The sequence below is a fragment of the Ovis canadensis genome, chromosome 24 (assembly GCF_042477335.2).
Source record: "Ovis canadensis isolate MfBH-ARS-UI-01 breed Bighorn chromosome 24, ARS-UI_OviCan_v2, whole genome shotgun sequence".
Classification (NCBI taxonomy): domain Eukaryota; kingdom Metazoa; phylum Chordata; class Mammalia; order Artiodactyla; family Bovidae; genus Ovis; species Ovis canadensis.
This window is the reverse complement of record NC_091268.1, coordinates 25,609,796-25,631,099: the sequence shown is the minus strand read 5'-3', so window position 1 is coordinate 25,631,099 and position 21,304 is coordinate 25,609,796. Positions and strand designations below refer to the sequence as shown.

The 21,304-nt window shown below is 44.7% G+C and overlaps 1 protein-coding gene across 4 annotated transcripts in view; it reads left to right on the top strand.

Annotated features, from left to right (window-relative positions):
- TXNDC11 (thioredoxin domain containing 11) overlaps positions 1-21,304 on the top strand; it is a 58,619-nt gene that overhangs the window by 26,923 nt on the left and 10,392 nt on the right. For 3 of the 4 annotated variants that reach the window (XM_069569972.1, XM_069569973.1, XM_069569974.1), the window contains 3 exons: positions 13,859-13,971; positions 16,057-16,257; positions 19,999-20,791. In XM_069569972.1, coding sequence (XP_069426073.1) covers positions 13,859-13,971; positions 16,057-16,257; positions 19,999-20,791 — 1,107 coding nt within the window. Of the gene's footprint in view, positions 1-3,560; positions 3,832-13,858; positions 13,972-16,056; positions 16,258-19,998; positions 20,792-21,304 lie in introns of those variants that run through there. The other variant, XM_069569975.1, reaches the window with a different exon arrangement.

Here is a 21,304-nt window from a genome sequence, read left to right as displayed (position 1 = left end):
TGACTTATTAATAGCTTTTTTAATAAGTTTTTTGTTGTTGTTGTTCCTTTTTTAAGCAAGAAGGGTGACAAATGGGTTAAGACTACCTAAAGGTACAAAACAAATCTTATGGTCAGATCACTAATTTTGACATTATTATATTAGATTTCTTCTCGGAATAAATCTAGCTCAGTAAATTTACTATATTTCTTCCCTCTCTAGTTGGGTCTTGTAAAATCCTGTTGCCTATGGACTTTGCAAGAACTGAGTTCATCATATTTAATAATTTTTCACTCCATTTTTGTGGCTAAGCTCCCACTTAAGCTTTAATGAACCATTTTTAGAAGAAAAACACAAATTTGGAAGGATGAATTTCTATGAAATATGTACTGTGAAGGATTACCTAAAGTAAATCTTCCTTGGGCATCTGGGTGTTTTTCACCTTTGCTTTCTCCTACGCTGAAGTCAAATGGTATTTTACTTAATATTAATAGCCGATGCTCAGTAAGAGAAAACCATGCTGGCTTTTTTTTTTTTTATTTAACGGGACAGTTTGAAATGTAAATTCTAGGTCATTGTTGCGTTTCTGTCGTGTACACAAATTGAGGCCTGAGGAACATTTGACCCATTTAACATTTGGTTATAGAGAGCTTAACTGATGAAGTGTTTAGACTGTTGTGGTAGAAAGCAGATGTCCTGGTTCACCAGGCCACGAGCGTATATAAAATGCACATGTCTTTCCATTGCCTTATGGTTTTTTTTTTTTTTAATTGCCTTAGAAATAGCCAGGACACTCTCTAACGTTTGTTTAGCTTGCCATTGGTCTACAAATATTTTGAGAATGTCCCATATATGAAGCACTCTGCCTGGGTGTTGGGGGTAGGGTGCTGAGAGGGGCCATCTCAGTCCCTTGTGTCTTCTGCCTGTTGGTCTCCATCCAGGTGCCGGTTCGTCAGTTTATGTTGGCCCTGCTGTTAGATGGTTGTGGGCAGCAGCCCTTTGTTATATTTCTGTCCATTATTCTCTAGTCATTTTACTTTTATCTCTTTTTTTTTTTTACATAGCAGTTCTGTATTTTCATGTAGTTAAATCTGTGGTTCATTTTCTTGATCTATTTTTTAAAAAAACTGATCACTAGTGTACTTTCTTCTCTTTGGATTTTAAAATTATTTAGCTCTTTATGCTGCCTGGGTTTACCTTGGCTTAAAATACAGAGCACAGTTGATTTTCCTCACTTCTTACTGACTAATCAGCACTATTTATGGAGTAACTCTTCCTTTATCCTTCATCTTGATGATGCCTGCTTAACCAAAAAATATTTTCTTATGTGTAATTGGGTCTATTTTCTGTGTTTTCTCTTGGTCTAGCAACCTTTTTGTATGACTAAATATAATTTCGTTTCTTGCTCTGTAAGTGAGTACCTGATGAAGTCTGGACTCTGCTTCTTTTAGTTCTTATGTTTTATGAAATATTCTTTTATATCCATCTATACATTGGGCTGGTAGTTTTATTAAATGTTTATATTGACTTAGAGGTAATTGACATTTTCATAAAATTTAGCTTCCCTTTCTAGGCTCACAGCATAATTATTCATTTATTCAAACCTCCCTTTCAGTTTTTTGTAAATGGTCTTGGCATGCGTGCATACTCAGTCATGTCTGACCAGGCTCCTATGTCTATGGGATTTTCCATGCAAGAATATTGGAGTGGGTTGCCATTCCCTCCTTCAGGGGATTTTCCCGATCCAGGAGCTGAACCCATATCTCTTGTGTCTCCTGCATCGGCAGGCGGGTTCTTTACCACTGCACCACCTATGAAGCCCCAAAGGTCTTACACACCCTCATTACTGATTAATCCTTGCAAAGTGCTGAATGATTAACTGTGGCTGGCATTCTGGGTGTGTTTCCAGATCCTTGGGACGCTAGTCCCTTGTACTTTTCCTCTCTTCCTAGACTGCCAAGCCTTTCCTCTTTAAGCCTTTTCACCTTGATCTTGGCAGACAGACTTTCTTCTTTTGCCTAAAGAAAACTTGATAGAGGGGTTGATATTTTTAGGGTGCCTACTTGATTTTTTCCTGTCTTACGCTTATTTATTTACTGTAAAGATGGGTTCTGGTAAAATGTTGTTATATTCTGCTGTGATTCAGTGCCCTTTTTAAAAGAGAAAATTTGCAAGAAATTTCGTCCATTTGACCTTCAGAAGGGATGCAGTGCTTCCTGAGGGGAAGGCAGGGGCCTAGGAGCTGGTATCTGGTCCTTACCCTTTGTCTGCCCCGGCAGGGTCTATACACTTGAGCAAAACATGCACCTTTTCTGTGTTTGAGTTTCTCTGCCATAAAATGGGAGAGAGTGGAGGCGAGAGGGTAAGTGCTTGTTTTACAAGGCGGCATCATGTGTGAATTATGTTGTGTGTGAATAAAGTGATAGTCTGAAAGTCTGTAGTAGTTTAATGGGAAAGCCACCGACTGAAAGCGCCTGAAGCGATTTCTGGGTCTGGTTTCTTAAACGCGACTACACCAGGTGTTCTGCACCTAGACCAGCCAGCAGGTCTTCCTCTTCCCTTTTCCTGGAGCTCTCCATCCTTGCTGCTTTTTGTGTAGTGAGCCCTCTGTGTCCACCTGTGGATTCAGCCAACCCTGGGTTGAAAATATTAGGAAAATTCTAGGAAGTTCCCCAAAGCAAAAATTGAACTTGTCACACATCTGCCAACTAACTGACATAGCATTACGTTGTATCTACAACTATTTATTGAGCATTTACACTGTATTAGGTGTTATAAGTTCTGGAGAAGGAAATGGCAATCATAGAGGTGATCTAAAGCATACCAGAAGATGTGTGTAGGTTACATGCAAATGCTGTGCCATTTTACACAGGGGACTTGAGCATCCCTGGATTTTGGTATTCAAGAGGAGTTGGGGCCGGGGCTGGAACCAGTTCCCTGTGGACACCAAGGGATGACAGTGAGGCATGGTATTCTCCCCATGGAACTGACTGTGTCTCTGTCCCACCGGAACGTGAGCTAGTTTGTTCAGACAGTATTTACTGAGTGCCTTGAGGCCAAGATTTCGTCATTGGGCTCTTACAGTTCTTACAGTTTAGCTAAAAGTTTTAATGAATAAGTTGTAAAGAACACTATACCTTGAGATTGCCGAGGGAGTGATTTTCTCAGTGGGATGTTGTCACTTTGGATCTCCTGCCCACCTCCTCCATGTGCCCTCATATCTGTCCTTTCAGGTTCCCTAGACCAGAGTTGCAGGAGTCACTCACCCTGGGCCGGACGGAGGCCCAGCCTGGCTCATTCTTGGCTTCTCACTGTCTCCTAACACTAGAATCCTAATGGATTGAATTGAAAAACACACAATATTTTGGAGAAGTAAATGGCAGCCCACTCCAGTATGCTTGCCTGGAGAATCCCATGGACAGAGGAGCCTGGCGGGCTACAGTCCATGGGGTCATAAAGAGCTGGACACGACTGAGTCACACACACACACACACACACACACACACACACACGACACTTAAATGTCATCCTCAAAATACACTGAACTGTTAACTAAAGACCCACTCTCTTCTTTCACCTTTAGGAATTCCTGAGTGTAATGGACAGCAAACTTTGTGACATTAGTCTTCTAAGGAACACTTTCGGAAAATAACCCTTTTAAAAATAGAAATTGATTAGAGGAAATAATTCCAGTGTAGCGTCCCTCTCCTCCACCAGATGGCGTTTTGTGGTGCTGCTGTTTGCTGGGACAATCCCGTCAGGACACAGAAAGGTCCCTTTATGAATAAAGCTTTTTTGGAGCACTTTTCTGTTAAATTATGAAACTTTATACAACGTCAAGAGATCTGAAAGGTAAGATTTTCTTATCCTGTAAGTGACATTCTTAAAGTCATTGAAAAAACAGGTAGCTGGGACTTCCCTGGCAGTCCAGTGGCTAAGACTGCACTTCTAACACAGGGGGCCCAGGTTTGATCCATGGTTAGAGAACTAGGTCCCACGTGGCTGCAACTAAGAGTTCGAATGCCGTAACTAAGAAACACATAAATAAGTAAATAAATATTTTAGCAAGGATATGATCATATTTCATAGGAAATACTTTTATTCCCATTATGACATCTCCTCAGCCTTGTAAGTGCTGCTCAGTTCAGTCGCTCAGTCATGTCCGACTCTTCGTGACCCCATGGACTGCAGCACGCCAGGCCTCCCTGTCCATCGTCAACTCCCTGCTAGATAAGCACTAAGCTGGAAACCAGACATTCCTGTTCTTGAATTAGATTGAGAAGCATGACTTATTAATTCAGCGAACTTTGGAGGGTCCACTTTGTACTCCAGCTGTGAAAAAGAGTAGCACTTCCTACCATCCATAGTGCCCCCATAGGGTGGCCCTCAGGTGGGCTTGTCCACAGAGCGAGTGCAGTAACACATCTGTGACAGGCTTTGTCGGAGCACAGAGGTGTGGGGTGTGCGGGTCAGGTCAGGGAAGACTGGAGGAGAGCGGGTTTCCCAGGAGGATGAGGAGTCAGGAACGAGAGTGAGGATGAGGAACAAGAGGGCGGAAGACAGGTGGCGCTGAGAGAAGCAAAAAGTTTGCGGAGAGCTCAGAACCAAGCTTAGTGGTCACCTGTAGATACTCTGATTCCTTGGACCCATGTGTTTGAAAATTTTCACTCTTTACTTTCTGATTGTTTTGTGGTATTTTCTACCTTTTTGAAGTTTGCCTTTTTTATGAGTGTGTATGTATATGTGTTTTTGTTGTTGTGTTTTGGGGATTTTCTCTGGCCACCCTGTGCAGTATGTGGAATCCCAGTTCCCAGACCAGAGATGGAACCTGTGCTCCCTGCAGTGAAAGCATGGATTCTTAACCTCTGGACCGTCAGGGAAGTCCTTGTCTGTGTGTGATTTGATTTTTGATCCTATTTTTTCAGGGTTGTTGGGGGTTTTTTGGTGGGGTTTTTTGTTTTTGTTTTAAGCTGAAATAAGACTCCTAGGCAAACAGCCCAAAACATTAAAATCTTGAAAACCTCTCAGGGATCCTCTTCTATAATAAAGTCACACACTTATAGTGAAGCCATTCAGTTCAGACAAACCCAGCTCTGGCCTCCACTTTACTGCTTGTTATATAACATTGAGCATGATAAGTTGATGCTGAACAGAGCACTTTACCCGGAAGATCCAATCTTCACTGCCACTCTTTGAAGTAGAATGTTACCTTCTCAGTGTTACTATCTCAGCTGAGGAGACTGAGGCTTGGGGAAAGGTTGTTAACAGACCCGAGGTCACTGTGAGGCAGAACAGTGGCTCCTCAGAGATGTCCATATTGTAACCCCAGGACCTGTGAATATATTACATTGCATGACAAGAGAAAAGGGGGGTTGCATGTGGACTTAAGTTGCTAATCAGCTGACGTTGAGAAAGGGAGGTTATCTTGGAGTATCTGGGCCCAAGATAATCAGAACAGTTCTTAAAAGTGGAATTGAGAGGCAAAGAACAGTGTCAGAGTGATGCAGTGAGAGAAGGACTTGTCTGGCCATTGCTGGTTTTGACGATGGAAGGGGCCACAAACCAAGGAATGCAAGTAGCCTCTGAAAGGTAGGAAAGGCAATGAGATGGATTCTCCCCTGCAACCTCTGGAAGGAACACTCCCTGCTGACACCTTGATTTTAGCCCAATGAGGCCCGTTTTAGACTTCAGCCTCCAAACTGTAAGATATTTTTTAAAGCTACTAAATTAGTGGGTAATTTGTTACAGCAGTAACAGCGACTTAATATAGTAATGTCCAGTAAGTAAGGAGTGCGATAGGAACCGCAACCACATCGCTCCATCTGCCTCTGCTCTCCTGGGATGAGGAGGTGGTGATTCTCACCTCCAAGGCTTTGCTCATGATCCTACTTAAAATGCAGTGCCTCCCCCTAGTTAGTATCTGCCTTCCTAATTTTTCGGGGCCTAGCCGAAGTCCTGTGAGAGTTGTAGATATTGCCCAGTCAGCGTGACATCTGGTGCTCTGCAGACATAGAGTGGAGATTCCCATCCACCGGCTCCTTTCTTGGAACTCCTGTTGCACTGCTTGGCTGTGTCTCCCACTTAGCAACCAATGTTGTTTCCTGACTTTCTCCTAGACGTTAGTGGCGTCTTCTTAACTTGTGGTCGGAGACTGACTCTCCTCACTAGTGGTGTTAGTGGCAGGTGTCCCGTGTGACCACGGCTTACTCTTTAGGTTCCCTATCTGCAGTGTAAGGGAGCTTTGCCCTAGTTGCCTCTAAAGGAGACTTCAGCTTGAAAATGCTCTGGCCCGTGGCCTGGTTTTTTTTTAGACCTGGTGGCTAAGAATTGTTTTTATTTTTGTAAAGCATGGTTAAAAAAAAAAAAAAATATATATATATATATATATATATGAATGACACCAATGCTAGACCCTAAGTGCAGCATAAGAGGAGATGGAGGAGGAATTTCTAAGGAGATAATGTTTCTTTAGTGAAGTCTTTCCCTCCCTGAGGCTTTTTTTAAAGAGAAACTTGATTGAAATACATACAAGAGATGTATTCAAATTGATCATTTTAATATTGTGCTCTGACTAAATGAGAACAATGGTGTGAGGGTGTTTACGGTCGTGTTAGTATATAGGACAGTGCCTGTTTAGCTCTATAGTTTATGTTCCCCTCAAATGATGAATTTGGAATGATGTGTTTCTTTCCCTCCTTCCTAACTCACAAGTAAAAGGAAAATCCCTGCTAAGAAGCTATATGTTTACTTGGAGTTTAGCAGTACTTTGGCAAGCACCAGCACATGCATAGTGTGTCTATGGTGCCCAAATGCCAGACTTTTTTCTACATAATTGCTTTGTGCTTAGGATTTTGAGGGAGTTGCCTGGTGGTCAGGATTCTGTGCTTTCGTTGCCATGGGCTGGGTTCAGTCCCTGGTTGGGGAACTGAGATCCAGTAAGCCATGCAGCACAGCCATTGAAAAAAAAAAGAAATTGACAATGTAACAAATCTCTGAGTCACATTTCTGGGGAAAAATGCCAGCCATAGCTATAGTTCATGCGCTGAAGACAAACATTTCTATACAGTTGCACCTCTTTGCAGATTTTTTTATTTTGATGAATGCATGTAGCATTGGAAGTGCGTGAAGTCATCATCCGGTGGCTGATGCCGAGTCACTACAGTGGAAACCCTAAGTAACCTTGGAGGGGCTGTTGTTATCCCTGTTAATACAATCCTGTCGTCTTCCTTTTTCTTCCTTGTCCAGACCTTGGAAAGAAGAGTGGGAAAGCAGAAATTAATAAAAATGTCAGAGTATAGAGTAAAGTGAGAATTGTTGGCGGCATGGAAGGGACCACAATACAGGTTTTGCCTTTGGGAATGTAAAGAATTGAGAGAAATTTTCCCAGGGAGTAAATAACTTCTTAGCCATGTAGGTTAAAATCTACGGTACTCAGTCTGTTTTGAAGAATATCATGGTTAGCAGTATTCTGTATCAGTATTTTTCCCAACCTGGTGTTCCATTTTGCCCTGAGATCCCTGAGAGATTAGCTCACGCAGAAGCCTCCTGGAGAGCAGATGGCTGGTCCCGAGGTGAAAATTTCCATTCAGTTCCAGCCTGTCTGCTCATTCTTTCAGTGTATCCTTGGGTACCTTACTTTGTAGGACACCAAATGCTGTTTAATGTAGACCTCTCAGAGAATTTCAGAAGCTCGGCCGTTTATACCCGGAGTCACAAGGTCGAGAGCCCCACCTTTTCCTTTCTGCAGGAGAGAGTGGGACACATTCTTAAAAATAACCATTCCCTGCTATTTAGAGAGGTTTTCATGAAAAAACATCTTTGTCTTATGTGTCCTTCCCAGATAACTGTCCATTATTAAGGCTTACTGGCTGCTGGACTTACCTGAGGCTAACCTTCTTCCTGAGTTACATGAATCTTGCTTTTTCGTTGTGGTCACCTTAGCATGGTTCAGTAGAACTTTAACATGAACCACAGAGATATTTTAAAATTTTCTAGTGGCTGCCTTAAAATTGAAGAAGAAATAGGTGAAATAAATTGAATAATTTATATTTTATTTAACCCAATGTACCCCAATTATTAGCATTTTCAACATGTAATCAACTTAAAAACTGTTGAGATATTTTACATTTTTTTAACCATGTCTTTTATATGTAACAGCACACTTCAATTCAGATGCTAAGTGTTCATTAGATATACTTGATCTGTGTTTAGATTTCATACAATTTACAGCTGAAAAAGTGTTTTACATACCAAATAGTTTTATATTTCATTTTGTGTATTTATTTTTATTGAAATATAGTTTATTTATAATATGATATTAGTTTAAGGTTACAAACTCATCTTTTGAATGTTTCCTTATAACTGAGTTGAGTATCACTTTCAAATTAGATTAAATAAAGTCAAATAAAGCAAAAAGTTTAGTCCCTCAGTTGCTCATATTTCAAGTGCTCGCTAGCCGCTCGTGGTTAGTGGCTACCACCTAGGACCATGCACTTAGGACCTAGGGCTCATTATCCCGATGTCCTGGGATAAAGCAGTTATATCCTAAAATATTGAGTCTCCTGTAGGCACCTCCTTGAGCTAATGCTTCCTGGTAGTCTGTTAGTTGGTGAGTGTGAATTGTGTAGCTTTGCTTCTGGTAAGATTTTTATTACTAATTTGAAAGCAGTTAAACATCTATTAATGGAAAATCTGAAAAAAAAAAATTGAATCATTTTGCTGTACACCTGAAACTCATACTGGATTATAAATCAACCATACTTCAATAAAAAGGGAAACAAAAAACCTTTTGCTAACAAAAGGAACTAATTTTTGTTCTTTTCTGGAATGTTTGAGAATTTTAATATTTTGCCTCACTGAGGTCTTGCCTCAGAATGTATGCAGTTTACCTTAATAGGGAGCTGAAGTTTTAATGTTAAAAATTGAATTTAAAGCAGTGGTTTTAAGCAATAAAAGTAGTCTGATATTAAAACATTATGCAGTGACCAAAAACAAAACCCCTGATGCACACCAGAAAGATCACAAGTGAGCCAGATGAGTCTGAGTGGAGACCAGATGGAGTTTGAGATCTTTCCATTCTCGATGTGTCCTCGGTGGTTGCCAGGAGGTAAATGGTGAAGAGGTGTGTGGAAGGTCAATGAAAGCTCCACCCAGAGGACTAAGGGAAGCAGGGGTAGAGCATTCTGTGAGTGACGGAAAAGAACCCCAAGCTCATGAAAGGTAGCAAGGGGTAAACCTGCAATAAGTGCTGAAAATAAACAAGGCTTCATGGATCAAAGCAAGGCTGTTTGTTCCTCAAAGCATGCAAACAGTGAAGCGCCATGATATATTTGTTCCACTCATCCCTAGTCTCACGGGGAGCCTAGCGGCGGCTGTGTGCCCAGTAGGTTGCCGTGTAGCTAAGGGAGACCAGACCAAGGACTCAGGCCACAGACAGGCTGTTTGTAGCGGACAGTAGATAAGCCAGTCTTCTCGCTGTGATCATCTTGATGTCTGTGTGACCGGCTACAGGAGCTGCTCAGTCACTCCTGCTTTCACCCAGGTGTTCTCTCAGGGTGTTGTTGCGTGTTGCAGTAGTCTTTCTGACACCTTTCCCTGGATGGTTAATAGACTGTAGTCGGCCGGTTACCTGGCTAACAGCATTTATTAAGACTTTATTATGATTATTATTAATTTAATAGGATCATGCCATTGTTGGACCCACTGATGGGGGAGGGAAGAGCATGGTTCTGAATTTGTTTTTTATTATTCAGTACATTCAGAATCCTCAGTTAAAATATTAAAGCTTCATTCATTTTGGGACAAAATTATTCATTTTTAATCAACAAAGACCCCTATTGTAGAAAGCCCTGGAGCCCTGCCTGACAGAATGTTCTGGATATGGAGATGAGAAGTGTTATTTTCATGTGTCGTTCTTACACTGTGAACTTCTCCTGCTAATTCAAGTGCTCCTTATACACAGGAGACTGCACAGATAAACTGCTTCTTCCAGCAAGATTTCCACTATCTGAAGGAACTTTTAAAATATGTGGTTCTTGTAAATTTCTGTGTGAAAAATAAAGTTTTGAAATTGTAATATGTTTGGGCATGTTAAAATCTGCCGCGTGCAGGCGGCTGTCCATTCTTATGAATGCAGCTAAGCTGGTTTTTGAATGGCCCCTTTCAGCTTTTGAGTTAAACTGTCACTCCTGATTCCTCTGCTCCAGTAAATCATGTTGGTGACTTTGGCGGACTCTCAAATGAGTTTCCTACTGGCTGCTTCGCCTTCACCCCTCTCTCTCTCGGTGGCGGTCTGCCAAAACGAGCCTGCTGCTGGATGGAGGGTGGTGTGTTTGCTCCTACCAGTGCATTTCCCCTCCTGGGTCCTGCTTTTTCTCCCAGCACCTTTGGAATCTGAACTTACATGTTATACTTTTTTTTTTTTTAATTTCAAATTTGAACCAGTTTTATAGCTGCAGAAATGTTGCACGGATGGATGGATCCGGAGTTTCCTAACGCTCTACCTTCACCTAGCTCCCCCCAGTGTTAACATGATTTAACCATTTGTGGTGGTGCTTTTGTCAAAACTAAGAAATTAACATTGGTCCAGTGTGAAGGTCTGTAAACCGCAGACCTTATTTGAGTTTTGCCGTTGTTTTCAGTAACGTCTGTTTTCTGTTCCAGGATTCAGTCTGGGATCCTGCATTGCAGCTAATTATTGTTTCTCCTTAGTCTCCTCCTATGACAGTTCCTCACTCTTTTCTTACTTTCCATGACATGGACACCTTTGAAAAATACTGATTGTTTATTTTGTTGCTCAGATTGTTCCGGCTTTGGCCATTAGCGTCTTGGGTTGGTGCCTGTGTCCCTTGAACAAAGTTTCCTCTTTTTATGAGCATGTCTTTCCTGACTCAACAAAATGTTTCAGGCTCATCTTGTACTGCCTTTGCCCCGGCGCTGGGATCAGCTTCTTTTCCAAGAAGCCCTGGATTCTTTTTATTGGAGAATGACATTTAGAAACCCAGATGTGGGGCTTCTTGATATTCAGTGTCATTACTTCTAGGCCCTTTCAGCAGGCAGAGAGCTCAGACATTTATGTGTTTATTCCTGCGCACATGCATGCCTCTGTTCTATATCTATTATCTGTGTCTTAAGTCATAAGTTTATACTAAAAGTTGTAAGTTTATTTTAATTTCCTCTGATTCCAGTCTAACACTGCAGAGTTCACTTTAACTTGCCTCTTTTCATATGTAACTTCTTTCTCTTTCCCTGAGAAGCCTGGCTTTCGCTGTCCTGACAGTATCCAGTCAAGATGCTGTTTGCAGCTCTTCTCTGGTTCAGTTCTTTGTCCTCACCCACCACCCCCCCCCCTCACTGAGGTGTGCGGTATTTGCAGTGCCATCAGGCTTATCTCGGAGAAGGTGATGGCACCCCACTCCAGTCCTCTTGCCTGGAAAATCCCATGGGTGGAGGAGCCTGGTGGGCTGCAGTCCATGGGGTTGCAAAGAGTCGGACACGACTGAGCGACTTCACTTTCACTTTTCACTTTCATGCATTGGAGAAGGAAATGGCAACCCACTCCAGCGTTCTTGCCTGGAGAATCCCAGGGACGGGGGAGCCTGGTGGGCTGCCGTCTCTGGGGTCTCACAGAGTCTGACACGACTGAAGCGACTCAGCAGCAGCGGCAGCAGGTTTATCTGTTGGTGCTTGTGTTCCACATTGGATCCCCACGCAGTGGCTGGTGTAATGAGTCTAGGTTTTGATCGTGAAGGCTGTGAAACATTGCTGTAGTTCTAAGTCTGGTGCTGAGAGGAAGGTTAGGCTGCCTCACTCCCATTCTCTGGCTCCCATTGCCCACCCAGCCCCGCCCTTTGCCATCCACCCTATATATAAGCCTTTCCTGTCATTTTGGGCTTATGCTTCTTGTGTTTCTTTGGTTCTGTGCCATTTTCAGCTCATCAGGTTTGTGTTAGATTGTCCAGCCTGGTGTGAGGGACATGGTCACTCTTGCCTCATCCTCAGTAGCCACTCCTCCTCCGAGAGGAAGAGGCTGCCCCTGCTGGAAGGTGGGCTGGTGCGAGTAACCTAGAAGCTTCGTGTATTTACTTAGATATCACTTGGTAACGTTTAAAGTTGTTTTGGTTTTTTTTTTTTTTTGCTCTGTAAATAATGATGCAGTGAACATCTCTGTGCACAGGACAGTTCAAAGTGATTTTGACTAATTTTCATAAGATAGAGTCAGAGCTTCCCAGTTGGCGCAGTGGTAAAGAATCCACCTGCCAATGCAGGAGACACGAGAGACATGGAGTCAATCCCTGGGTCAGGAAGATCCCCTGGAGAAGGAAATGGCAACCCACTCCAGTATTCTTGCCTGGAAAATTCCATGGACAGAAGAGCCTGGCAGACCACGGTCCACGGGGTCACAAAGAGTCAGACATGACTGAACGACTGAGTGTAGCACACAGTGTGTAACTGATATTTTCCTTAACATCTGCTAGTAAAGCAGAAAGGGGGTAGGAAAAAACGTGCCTTTTCCTGCATCGTTTTATCCACCCTCTTTTAATACTACATATTTTAGTCAACTTTTAATCACACAAATATTACATTAAATATACTCCTTAGGGGGAAAAAGAACGCTTCACACATAAGGGTCAAGTCCCCTTTGATTTCCAAATCCCAACACAAAACAGTTTTTGTTATCCTTTCAGATTCTGTATACATTTGTAACCATATGTGCCTGTAGGAGAAGACATACTTTATAAGTGTGAGGGATTTTTCCACATAAAAGGTACACTGTGTCTTTGCTTTTTTACTCGCATGTGTCTTAGAAAATCTATTCAGGCTGTATAGATTGCCCTGCCCCACTGTTTTCAACATCTGCAGGCAATTCCTTGGTGACTGTCCTTGGGTATAACTCTCAGGGCACATGTGTGGGCACCAAAAAGCAGATGGGGGCTGCGGGCCATGTCTGGGTTCCATCGTGGACAGCACAGCAGATTGCTCTCCCAGGTGGCTGCCAGTCTGCCTTTTCCACCAGCTTTGCAGCAGAGCACTCATTTCTTTACTGGTCATCAATATCTGGTACTCCCTATGTCTCAGATCTGGGGCATTTTGAAGGTGAAAAGTGGCAATTGTGTTTTCATTTGCTTTCCTCCAAAATAGTGAGGTTAAGTGCACAGTTAGCCTCTTACGTTTCCTTTCCTGTTGTTTGCCCATTTTTAACTGTTTTATTTTTCTTACTAATTCATATGAGTTCCTTGTATATACTAGATTGATTCATGTAACCAACATTTATTGCTCCAGAGATCAATACACATGTGCCCAGATGCTGCTGTAGATGCTGGGATAAACAGCAATAAACAAGGTTTTAAGAGGAAGTTGGACCAAAGAAGATCTAAATAAATCAGTAGGATTATGTAAATGTTAGTTAGTGCTGTTAAAAGCTTAGAGTAATGGTAAGGAGAAGGCTTGAGTCAGGAGGGAGCCTTGGTGTCCCCTTACAGACCATCCTTTCAAGTGTTTTTGCCTGGAAACAGGTGGTCAGGGAAGCCTTCTCAGAGAAGGTGGGGTGGGAGCCGAGATCTGAATGACGAGAAGGAACTGGCATGGAAATGTCCAGACAGAGAGAGTAGCATGTGCCTAGGCTCTCAGGTGAGGCTTGTGAGTAGGGGAACAGGGACTGAAACAGCGCAGGTCCTAGTCAGAGGCAGGTACTTGGGAGGAGACGTACGATCTGTTTTAGGAGGTGGTTTCTTCGGCTCCTCCTTTGCGGTCTAGGCTAGGTGGCCGAAAAGAGCTTTGCTCCGGGGAAATTTGTGTGTCAAGATTTGATCGTTGGGTTTTGTGGTTGTTTTAAGGCATAGGCTTTTTCTTTTTAATAAAGGAAAATTTTCTGTTTCAGATTACCTAGGAACAGTACGATTTGGGGTTATCACAAATAAGCATCTTGCGAAACTGGTATCCTTAGTACACTCTGGAAGTGTGTATTTACATAGACATTTCAACACATCACTTGTAAGTATTTTAAAATCACGTTTCTATTAGCGCAGTGGTTCTTAACCTTGTTTAGATCACAGACTTCTTTGAGAACTGGGTGAAATCTGTAGACGCTGTCTGTAGGAGAGTGCACATGGTTTTATATGCAGACTGAGTCCCCTCAGCCCCTTCTAGAACCCGTGCCCTAGAGCTCTCGGATTTAACAGCTAGAAATTCTGTTTATATTCTTAGATTTTGATGCAGCCTTGTTAGCTTTCCTTCTTGGATGAAATTGCTGTATTGGAGAAGTGTTCCTCTGGGACCATGTTCTCAAAGGTTAAGGTTCCATTGGGCGATATCCTTTGTTCATTTGTTACATTGTTCATTTGTTCCATTTATCAAGAGGAACAACATGACACGCTTTTCTCCTTTAGCTGATGAGATGGATTTGGGAGTTCTTGTCAAGTCACAGTGAGAGGCTGGTGGCTTCCCGCCCCAGCGCGCCTCGGTTTCCCAGCGTTGTCTTTGTTCCCTGATTTTGTTTGCTTGTTGGTGGACTGGCCCCAGCTTAGCTGTTTCTGAGCTTCTGGCCTGTGTTGTGCTTAGTCCTGTGCTTCTGCTCTGTTTATTGGCTCCTTCCTCAGTCCCGGCACTGAGCTTATTTTCTCCAGTGTTTTCTCTCTCCGACTTCATTGACAGCGTCAGTGACTTACAGGTCGAGTGAAAACCCGAACCCCCGTACCCAGTGTGCCCAGCCTTTAAACCCACGCTCCCCTCAGCTCAGCGTACAAGGCTCTTGCCTGTGGAGGGACTGCTGAGGGGTGCCCCCTGTGGCCAGTCTCCCTGGCTTCTGCCTTTCTCTAGTAACCCAGATGGCTCTACTCCTTGCAGTTTATATTCCCAAAGTCAAATATATTCCATGTTTTCCAGATAGAAATGTTCATGAAGACAATTAACATTTTTTTCCACCTCCCACCATCCCGCTCTGGGAATCAAAATCTGATGGTTTCTCCTGCCACCCACCCATTCTCCTTGTGCCTCTGTCTTAAGTTTCTTTGGATTTCATCTGCGTCTGCTGTCTATCATTTTCCTTCATCCTTCTTTTGCAACATGCTTTACAAGCAGCATATATCATGTTCATGTATAGTAACAGGTACTGAGAAAGAAATTTAAAATAGATGGCGAAAAGAAGATAGGACTGTGAGAAAGTTACTGAAAAAGATACTGAATTCATGGTGTCAATTCCATAGTTTTTAAGAGTGGCTCATTGACAGAGCAGCAGAATTCCTTTCAGCAAATGAAATATTAATGGAATACCAGTATTTTTTATTTTTAACTAAAAGCAGTGGACATCTTGTTATAAGTCATTTTAAACCTCTATTTGGGGAGGTATAAAATATCTTATTTTGTGGAACTCTCCAAGCATTTTGGGGGGAGTTTTGTTTGAAACTCTGTAATTTATATCATTGGAATTTCAAAAATAATTTTACGTTGACATACTTTGTTAGAGAAAAACAAAGCAAAAAAAATCTGGGCATATCTCTCCTTAATTCTGTATACATAAAGTATGGTCTGTGGCCTTGTATAGAAGTTCTAGGTCACTCAGGGTTTCATGCAAATATTTGTTGAGTTCCTGCTCTGTGCCAGGTGTTCTAGTCCCTGTGGCGGGGGACGGGGGTGGGGGAGACAGGTGAGCAAGGCAGATACAAACTTCTGTCTTAACAGAGAGTCCCCAGGGACAAGGGAAACATGATTTTCCCAAGGGTAAAATGACCCCCGACTCCATCATTTCTGTTTCCTTAGCAATCGCTTTACGCAGGAAGGTAGAGGTCACAGTTGCCAGCAGCAGGCAGGGAAACATTTGTTGATAGATAAACAAATTCATCTTTTCTGCCTCAAGGGAAAAGGTGAATCACATGATCTGAAAGTCACCTCTCACAGCAGCTTCTGCTTTCCAAGCCACTTGCGAGGAAGTACCCTGTCTGGAGAGGCAGAGCCAGAGTGCAGCCGCCCAGGCCACTCCGAGCCTCGTTTTCCTCGCCTGTGAAGAGAGGGCTGAGGCTGGGCAGGGGTGGTGCTGCGATCCCGCCTCGCCTCTTACGTCTGCGCGTTTGTCCTTCCCAGGTCTTTCCCAGGGAGGTCATCAACTACACCGCCGAGAACATCTATAAGTGGGCCTTAGACAACCGAGAGACGCTCATCCGATGGCTGTGGCCACACGGCGGCAAGAGTCTTCTGCTGAACAACGAGCTGAAGAAAGGACCAGCACTTTTTGTATTCATACCTTTTAATCCCTTAGCTGAGAGTCACCCTTTGATAGATGAGGTAAGAGCCACAGTGGGAAGAGGTGTCTCAGAAGCATCAGGCGACCCTCATTGACTTAGAGGCTGCTCTCTTTCCACGATCGGAGTGGTTTCCCTTACTCGCTGAGTGGCTGCTGCGTTTCGTGTTGTCACTTCTTCCTGTAAGTGGGCAGAAGAGCCTGTGCCTTCGTGGTTGGGACCCACCGTGGCCTCTCCGGCCACGTTACTGACAGTGTCTCAAGTCTGGGTGAGGCAGAGCAGACGGTGGTCAAACCAGGCCTCTTTGGAGACAGGCTAGGTTCCCTCTTCCTGCGGCGACTGATGTTCGGGAGAGGTGTGGAGGGGGTGGACAGCACAGGCGGGGTTTAGTGTGGCCTTGGGGGTGTTGTCATCACAGGCATTTGGCCAGGCTGGTCGCCCTGACCGCGCTCAGTCCAGCAGTGGTGAGGTGACCTTGGGATCCTGTGTTTTCCTAACCCTTCTGTGGCTCATAGAGTGGTTTTCGGAGCCGATTGTCATCAGAAGTCAGCCCCTCCCGCCTGCCTCTTCTGCATGCGTTGACTGTCTCTGGGTGTGAGTTTATTTTATGTATGGATTGTTTGGGGGCACTTTGAGCAGTAACAATCCGCAGAGAGCGCCTAGGATTGCTCAGTTGGGTTTACTGGGGGTTTAATTTTTTCCTTCCCTCCAGGATCCCTTAATTGGCCAAAACCAATTTCAGAGAGTCTGTGAGCCACTGGCCAGACTCACCAGATGCTGCTTCTCCCAGGCCCTCTCAGGAGCCTTCCTGAGGGAACCGGGAGGCGGGACCCTCGCCAGGCCAGGCCCCTCCAGAGGCTCTCTGGAGCCTCTTTGTTGACATGGTTCATCCCCGTGGGGCCCCTTCTGAGTGGACGCTGCTCCCGTGGCTCAGAGGAGGAAGAGGAAGTGAAATGGCTCTGCCGATTCTCTGACTAGGGAGGACTTGAAGTAATAAGATTTCATTTCTTTGGAAAATCTTCACTACACAGTTATTTTGTGAACTAAGACACTCTTACTTTACTAAGACACTCCAGTATTAAGAGTTCTTAAAGTTGTTTCTAGTAGATGTGGGGTTTTCAACCAGCCATCCCCTGGTATCCATGGGGGTTTGGTTGCAGGACCCCCGCATATACCAAACTCTAAACATGCTCAAGTTCAGTTTTGTGAAATGGCATAGCATTTACATATAACCTATGCACGTCGCCCTGTATATTTTAAATCATCTCTAAGATTACTTATAATACCTATACCTAATACTGTATAAGTGACAGTGTTAGTTGCTCAGTCGTGTCTGACTCTCTGCAACCGCTTGAACCATAGCCTGCCAGGCTCCTCTGTCCTGGGGATTTCTCAGGTAAGAATACTGGGGTGGGTTGCCATGCCCTCCTCCAGGGGATCTCTCTGACCCAGGGATCAAACCCCCATCTTGTACGTCTCAATACCATATAAATGCTGTGTAAATAGTTGCCTGTGTGCAGCAAACGCAAACTTTGTTTTCTGGAATTTTTTCCCCCAAGTATTTTTGATCCATGTTTGAATTGCAGATACAGGATATGAAGGGCTGACTGTAGTTGAATTCTTGTGGGTTTGGTGGGGGCCTGGGGATGGTGATCTGTTCTGTCTTTGAATATAAAGTAGTACCCAGATGGGGCAAGAGGGCAGCCGGGCTCTTTATTACTCACATAGGCTTGAACTTTTCAGTATAATGTGCAGTCGGAGCCTTACCCTTTAAGAAGGGCTGAGATGTTCTTGTGTGTACATGTGTGTGTGGGAGAGGGGACCAAAACACTGGTTTTATCATCTAAAGTAACCTTTTTTATGCCCAAGAACTATTCGAACAATTTGTTTTTTTGTACAAACATGTGTCTTAAATTAACTCTGTCCATAAGTATCATACGGAATAAGTATCATACGGAGGAGGCAATGGCACCCCACTCCAGTACTCTTGCCTGGCAAATCCCATGGATGGAGGAGCCTGGTGGGCTGCAGTCCATGGGGTCGCTAAAAGTCTGGCACAACTGAGCGACTTCACTTTCCCTTTTCACTTTCATGCATTGGAGAAGGAAATAGCAACCCACTCCAGTGTTCTTGCCTGGAGAATCCCAGGGACGGGGCAGCCTGGTGGGCTGCCGTCTATGGGGTCACACAGAGTCAGACACAACTGAAGCGACTTAGCAGCAGTAGCAGCAGCATAAGTATCGTGTTATAAAATATGGGTTTTCTTTTAAATTGGAAAGGTACTTACTAAATGGTTTTTACACACACACGCACCTTCTTTAATGAAACAAAATCCTGAGTGACTTAACACCCCTTAACTAACTGACCATGGCAGGATTTGACTTAAGTTAGCACAGTTCTGTTTTAGGGAGTATGAGTGGCTCTGGATTAGAATGACTTGCTTGTCTTTTGCATTAAACTGGGGTGGTGTTGGGTGGTGAAAGCTCCTGAGTCTGGAAATGGAAGAGTCCTGGAATGCAACTTGAATCTAAATGGCTAACACTGATCTCAGGGTAAAGTGGATCATTTCACCAGGAAGCGGGAGTGTGTACATTCCCCTGAGATGCCTTCCGTTTACCAGGTATTTATCGAGCCTTTGTTACGAGCCTGGCTCTGGGCGAGGGTCGAGGGGACAGCAGGATAAATCAAGCCCAGTCCTGCCTGTGAGGATTCCTGAGCCTGTGGGGAAGAGGGGTGTCTCGACAGACAATTGGGAGGCTCTCTGGGAAGGACTTCTGGGACCGTAAAAATGCGGACCCTGCCTCTCCCCAGGTTGGGGTGGGGTCACCTATACTGGTGTAGGGTCTTGGGGAGAGTGTTGAGGTTTGTCAGGTGGAGGAGGCTCTGACCAACCAGAAAGGCAGAGTCGGGTCAGACTGTTTGGTTTTACCCTCTAGATAAGGGGAGCCATTGAATGTCGTTTGGCAGAGGAGCCTCCTGCTTTGGGTGGTATTTTTAAAAATAAGGGGTGGCAGTGTGGAGGCTCAGTGGGCGGGGGGAGAGAATGGCGGTCTGTGAGGAGTGAGGCCGAGTCGAGGCAGTGGCCGTGGGGACACAAAAGGATGCTGCCCAAGTCAGCGCTGGCTGGACTGGAGGCGTGGGTGACGCGAAGGAGAAACTAAGGGCTGGCTGATGTTTCTGGTTTGATGGTGCCATTTTCCAGAGAGGGTGGTGCAGGAGCAGGAAGGCAAAATGGAGGAGTACGGTTTGGAACAGGTTGAATTCGTGGGCTCCTCTGGTGCATTAATTTATTTGGAAACATAGATGCCGGGAAATAGTTGATCTACTCGTTAGGTGCTTGGCAAGTTTTTTTAGGCTAGACTATTATATTTAAGAGGGAGAATGAAGACCTCCTCTGGAGGAGTTTAAGAATGTAAAGGAAAGTGACTCAGCTGGGTGTTCAGACTTAGATTCTGTTCCTGGTTCTTCGATGACCCAGATGTGTCTTGTGGGGTGAGCTGCTTCACCCCATCACGTGATAGGCTAAGACATCTCCCTCTAAGACCCCTTCTATCTCTGAACAGGTGGTTCAGTATTTGTTAACAGAGCGACATGATCTGAAATGTGACCCAGACCCTTCTATTAATAGCTCTAGGTGTGACAGCTTCCTGTTTATTGCTGTTTCCAGCCAGGGCTCTTCCTTCTGAATCAGACAGGATGCTCTCTAGGCCTATGAGCCCTGGGGTCAGTCCCTTGGTTCCCTACCCCACCCCACACCTCTCACGAGCTCCACCCTGTGTTTCAGATCACCGAAGTGGCCTTGGAGTACAACAACTGTCACGGGGACCAGGTGGTGGAGCGGCTCCTCCAGCACCTGCGGCGAGTGGACGCCCCGGCGTTCAAGTCCCTGGCACCTGAGCCCCCAGCCCAGCTCTCAGATCCGCCGCTGATAACGGCGTCACCCTGCTGCAACACGGTGGTGCTGCCACGGTGGCACTCCATCTCCAGAACCCACAACGTGTGTGAACTGTGTGTCAACCAGACAGCTGGTGGCCTCAGGCCGAGCTCGGTCAGCGTGCCCCAGTGTAGCTTCTTCGAGATGGCAGCAGCTCTGGATTCTTTCTACCTCAAGGAGCAGGCCTTTTATCATGTGGCATCAGGCAGCATAGAATGCAGCAATTTCCTAAGCTCCTACAGCCCCTTCAGCTACTACACTGCATGCTGCCGGACCATAAGCAGGGCCGTAGCGGGCTTCATTGACTCTGGACAAGGCGTCTTTGAAACCCGGCCCATTGCATTTCCTTCCCTAGAGAAGAAGTGCGAGGTTGAGAGCCCGGGCTCTGTTCCTCACATTGAGGAGAACAGGTATCTCTTTCCTGAACTGGAGACGAACGGCTCGAGCTTCACAGGCCTGAGCTGCAGAACCAACAAGACCCTAAACATCTACCTTCTGGACTCCAACCTGTTCTGGTTGTATGCGGAGAGGCTGGGTGCTCCGAGCGCCGCACGGGTGAAGGAGTTTGCTGCAATCGTTGATGTGAAGGAAGAGTCTCACTATATCTTGGATCCCAAACAGGCTCTTATGAAGTTCACCCTAGGTACCGTGGGCCATTATCTTCCCCAAGCCTAACGCTTTGCTTAACTTTCCATAGGCGACTGTTATTTAGGGATCTCATGACGGTTGGCTCTTACTAGCTCATTTTAAATCTTCACACTGCAGTTGTAATTTTAAAAGAAGCTTATTTTGTCTGTTAAATGAAACAGAAACTCCCTAACTCCAAATTCTGGATAAGTTGGTCACTTAGCCCTTGGGGCTAAGAGTCCAGCGTCCCAGATTGGCAGTGCCTGCTGCATTTCCAAGGTGGGAACCTGGCCACAGTGACAGACAGGGTGGTGGCGACTGGATCTGGTGGTAACTCCCCCAGCTGATGAACAGCCCTGGCAGGCGCTTCACAGAAAGCAGTGGAATGATAGAACCGCCTGGCCCCCTTTTTGTCTTGCTGGTTTAACTACATATCAGGGCTACCAGACCTAATTTGTTCTGCTGCTCCTTTTTAGCAAGTTGAGGAATACTGCTATGACCTTGGGTGCCTAGATGGTAACAAGCGTCA